Raw genomic sequence first — 4,412 nt, 5'->3', positions numbered from 1 at the left:
TGTTCATCAAAATTTATAATCTATTCTATTTTATCTCAGACAGTTTTGCTTCAGTTGTCCTTCCTGTTTACCTGAAATTTTCAGAATACACACATTATTCATCAGTGATTTGGCCTATGCTAGCCTTCTTTTCTTTTCTGACTTTTGTCTTTTTGTCTTTTGGACAATTGTCTATACTACTTATCTTTACCACCCATTTCATACCAAGGGCTTCATCCTCAGATCTCATAAAAGCTTTGTATACTTATTTACAGTCACTTGTTAGGTGCATTACTTTCAGAAACTCCCCAACTAGATTCAGAATAGGGAAAGGAGTAGGTCAAGGCTGTGTATTGTCACCCTGTTTATTTAACTTCTATGCTAAGTACATTATGCAAAATGCGGGGCTGGATGTAGCACAAGCTGGAATCAAGACTGCTGTGAGAAATATCAATAACCTCAGATATGCAGATGACATCATCCTTATGGAAGAAAGCAAAGAGAAGCTAAAGAGCCTCTTGATGAACGTGAAAGAGGAGAGTGAAAGAGCTGGCTTAAAAGTCAGCATTCAAAAAACTAAGACCATGTCATCTTGTCCTATCACTTGATGGCAAGTATATGGGGAAGAAATGGAAACAGTGAAAGACTTTATTTGGGGAGGCTCCAAAGTCACTGAAGATGGTGACTCTGGCCTTGAAATTAAAAGACGCTTGCTCCTTGGAAGACAAGCTATGACAAATCTAGAAGCATATTAAAAAGCAGAGACATTACTTTGCCAACAAATGTCCATCTAGTCAAAGCTACGGTTTTTCCAGTAGTCATGTGTGGATGTGAGAGTTGGACAATAAAGAAAACTGACCACTGAAGAATTGATGGTTTTGAACTGTGATATTGAAGAAACTCTCGAGAGTCCCTTGGACTGCAAGGAGATCAAACCAGTCAAGCCTGAAGGATATCAGTCCTGAATATTCAATGGAAGGACTGATGCTGAAGCTGAAGCTTCAATACTTTGGCCACCTGATGTGAAGAACTGACTCTTTGGAAAAGAACCTGATGCTGGGAAAGATTGAAGGCAAGAGAAGGGGACAACAGAGGATGAGAGGGTTGGATGGCATCACCAACTCAATGGACATGGATTTGAGCAAGCTCCAGGAGTTGGTGATGGACAGGAAAGCTTGGCATGCTGCAGTCCATGGGGTCATAGAGAATCGTACACAACTGAGTCACTGAACTGAACTGAACAGAGATTCAGAATTAGGATGCAAGAGGGAGCAAGGATTACTAAAAATTCACATATCATTTCCAGAATCAAGTGTCCGGGTAAGTGATTATTGAAGGAGAGGATTAAATTGGCATATGTTGCTTCTGGTAACACCATGCTAATGACTGCAAAGGCAGAGAAGCCATCAGAGACTGGATAAAAAAGAGGGCAGACCTCTAGTCATTTCCGTGATGTAGATGATAAAGCATCCTGAGGAGAATGGAATTCTATTTAGTGGAATCCCATGAAAGGATTGCAAGACAGCAGTGACTATCAAGTCACAAAAGTCCCTTTTTACATTCTTGTCAATCCAATATTTATCACAATATTATAATACAAGCAAAGAGAGACCAAAACTACCTCCCCCTGCAGTCCTTGGGATCACAAAGAATCATACACAACTGAGCCACTGAACTGAAGTGAACTGAGATTCAGAATTAGGATGCAAGAGGGAACAAAAATTACTCAAAATTCATATGTTGTTTCCAGAATCCAGGCCAGAAGGTTCTGTTCTTCTTGTAGTTCTTTATAAGATGACAGAGAAAACTAAGATAAAAAGAGGTCAGGGGAGAAAGAGCAATGGGGACAGTAAAATGCCTAAAAAACATTTTAAACAGTGGTGTCCATAGGCAGAAGAACTTAATGGACTTAAGTGAAGTTCTTTACAATTAAAGAGAGAGGCGACATTTACAAGAAATGTGAAATAACATAATTGATTTAAATAAAACATACCAATGATCTAACTCCCAAATCAAGCTTCAACTTGAATTCATTAAGGAAAAGTAAGACTAAGGAGCAGAGTCTGTTTTCCACTAACATCAGCTATTTACAACCATTCCTGTCATGGAGTCCAAGATACTGATATATTCCCTCAAGGTCTCAACTTAGCCCTTCGTTTCTTTATGTCTTCAGTGCTTTGCCCTCCCATGTGCCATCTGAGTAAGAGACAGTGAAATAATTTAAATACACCAGTGCAATGAAAATAAAAGTTTTTATTAGGCAGAGGTCAGATGCTCAAAACACTCCATAATTTTTCCATATTCAGTTTTTGGGCTCTTAGGATGAAAAGACCTTTCCTGGAAATCAGGAAGGGGAACTTAATGATATCTGTGGGCCAGGGCATTGGCAACACCGGTCACCACCTTCTGAAAGCTAGCCTGCAACTCCGGGGTGAATTCACCACCGAAGCGGCGAGCCAGCACAACCACCAGCACATTGCCCAGGAGCTGTGTGGAAAACACATTAAGCAAGGGCAGGATTAGTGCAGGTACCCAGGTTAGATTCAGAGTATTTCAGACTCATCCCAAGCTGTATCCCTAAGATATTAGCACAAAGATGACTAAAGTATAGATGCTACTACTGATGTGAAGGTACCTATATCCAGCCTGAATTTATATTTAGAAATGTTTCTCTCTTTCTACCTTAATACAGAACTTGTTATCATTTTTATTATTTTGAATCATTTCAAAAAGCAATACAACATTTTATCCCTTGAAAGAAACAGATCAGAGGAAAATATTAGATATCATTTTTAAAGTAGATAAAAGAAGAAATCTTTTTTCAAATTGAACATTCAAAGAGCATAACTAAAAAGAAAAGACATTGCAGACCACAGAGAACAAGAATGAATCAGAGGAAATGATGGTTGTGAGCAAAGAGGTTAAAAGAATCTAAATGGTTCTGAGCACTAGTTAGCACTCAAACCAGAATACATCTTCTCCATTCTAAACTGCGTCCTGCCATTCAGACTTCTCCCCATGACATGAGCTTCACCATAAAAAGAAGAAGGAGAGCACTGAGGATTCCACAAACTCACCCTGAAGTTCTCAGGATCCACGTGCAGCTTATCACAGTGCAGCTCACTCAGCTTAGCAAAGGCACCCTTGAGGTCGTCAAGATGCTTCAGGCCATCACTAAAGGACTCAAGTACCTTCTTGCCATGGGCCTTCACCTGAGCGTTGCTCAAAACAGCATCAGCAGTGGACAAGTCCCCAAAGTGCTCAAAGAACCTCTGAGTCCAGGGGTAGACAACCAGCAGCCTAAGGGGTGAAAAGGGCACAAGGTCAGAGAAACTCAGTAGCTTTCAGAATCTCAGGAGACGGCTTTGTCCTCACATACCCAGGTGCCATTCACTCTCCTTAAACCTGACTTGGAAGCGGGATACCTACCTGCCCAGGGCCTCTCCACCAACTTCATCCACTTTCACCTTGCCAAATAGGGCGGTTACAGAAGACTTCTCCTCAGCAGTCAGCATGGTGTCTGTCTGTGTAGTTGCTAGTGAACACGGTTGTGTCAGAAGCAAGTGTAAGCAGCAGCTGGCCCAGCTCTTCCTTTTATGCCCAGCCCTGCCTCTGACCTCTCTGCTTCTGTGAGCAGATTGGCTCAGGCCAAGGTGTGGTTCCACAGGGTGAGGCTTGAATGATGATAGTCATACCTCTCCTTAGTCTTCCTGACACTGACTTCAGACCTTCAGCCCTCTTTCTGGGCATCTCAAGGTCTCAGTCATTCCAGCAATACAAATTGCTACTAAAATCATCTTCCTTAGCAAGTTTGCTTGTAGAGATTTTAGAATCACAAGGTAACCTCTTGGAAACCACCTCTTCAATTTTGTTATTACACAAATGAAGAATCCAGGGTCCAGAAAGTGGAAAGAATTTGTCCACTATGATTCAACTTAAGACTATGTGGATGGATCATCTCCTGTGCCTTCAGAATATGCAAAAGAATTACAAGGACAGCATGGATAAAACCTCTGCCGCTCTTCTAAATATGCATCTCTTTTGTTCGCTTGTTTGGGATTAAATTGTTCTGGTATGAAAACAAATATTCATTTGCTTATCTACTCATTCAATTTTTTATTAATTTAATTTGTGACCAAATAAATAATGATAGAAAAATAGAATAAGTATGGATCAAGAGGTCCTGTGAAATGCTTACTCCATTAATCTGTATGTGAAAACATAGAGACCTCTCCATGTAATAAGAAATACAAAGAAGTAAAAAATCAGTCAAACCCCCAAAGTTTCAATAACCCTGAGAGGCAACGTGTTCAAAGACTAGACTGAGGTTTATAAACTGTTTCCTCATGGACTGACCTGAGAAAGTGTCTTGAAGAACTGAGAAGCTTCTCCATGATTTAAAAGGAGGGATAAAATTGTGGAAGACATTCCAG

General features: G+C 40.4%; 1 protein-coding gene across 1 annotated transcript; it reads right to left on the bottom strand.

Moving 5' to 3' along the window:
- Positions 1-2,212: 2,212 nt before the first annotated feature.
- Positions 2,213-3,585, bottom strand: LOC122695785 (hemoglobin subunit beta). The gene is made up of 3 exons (XM_043905797.1): positions 3,409-3,585; positions 3,057-3,279; positions 2,213-2,466 (listed from the first exon to the last, which is right to left on the bottom strand). Exons 1-3 carry the CDS (start codon positions 3,492-3,494, stop codon positions 2,338-2,340), a joined length of 438 nt encoding a protein of 145 aa, XP_043761732.1. The 5' UTR covers positions 3,495-3,585; the 3' UTR covers positions 2,213-2,337.
- Between the last annotated feature and the right edge of the window lie 827 nt (positions 3,586-4,412).

The sequence above is a fragment of the Cervus elaphus genome, chromosome 1, assembly GCF_910594005.1.
Source record: "Cervus elaphus chromosome 1, mCerEla1.1, whole genome shotgun sequence".
Taxonomy (NCBI): Eukaryota; Metazoa; Chordata; class Mammalia; order Artiodactyla; family Cervidae; genus Cervus; species Cervus elaphus.
This window is presented reverse-complemented; position numbering and strand designations above follow the sequence as displayed.

Excerpts from the sequence above, each read along its gene's own strand:
- LOC122695785 (XM_043905797.1), bottom strand. The coding sequence starts at position 3,494 with ATGCTGACTGCTGAGGAGAAGTCTTCTGTAACCGCCCTATTTGGCAAG. Across the intron at positions 3,280-3,408 it reads GGTGGAGAGGCCCTGGGCAG|GCTGCTGGTTGTCTACCCCT; the intron begins GTAGGTATCCCG and ends TTCACCCCTTAG. Across the intron at positions 2,467-3,056 it reads TGGATCCTGAGAACTTCAGG|CTCCTGGGCAATGTGCTGGT; the intron begins GTGAGTTTGTGG and ends TTTTCCACACAG.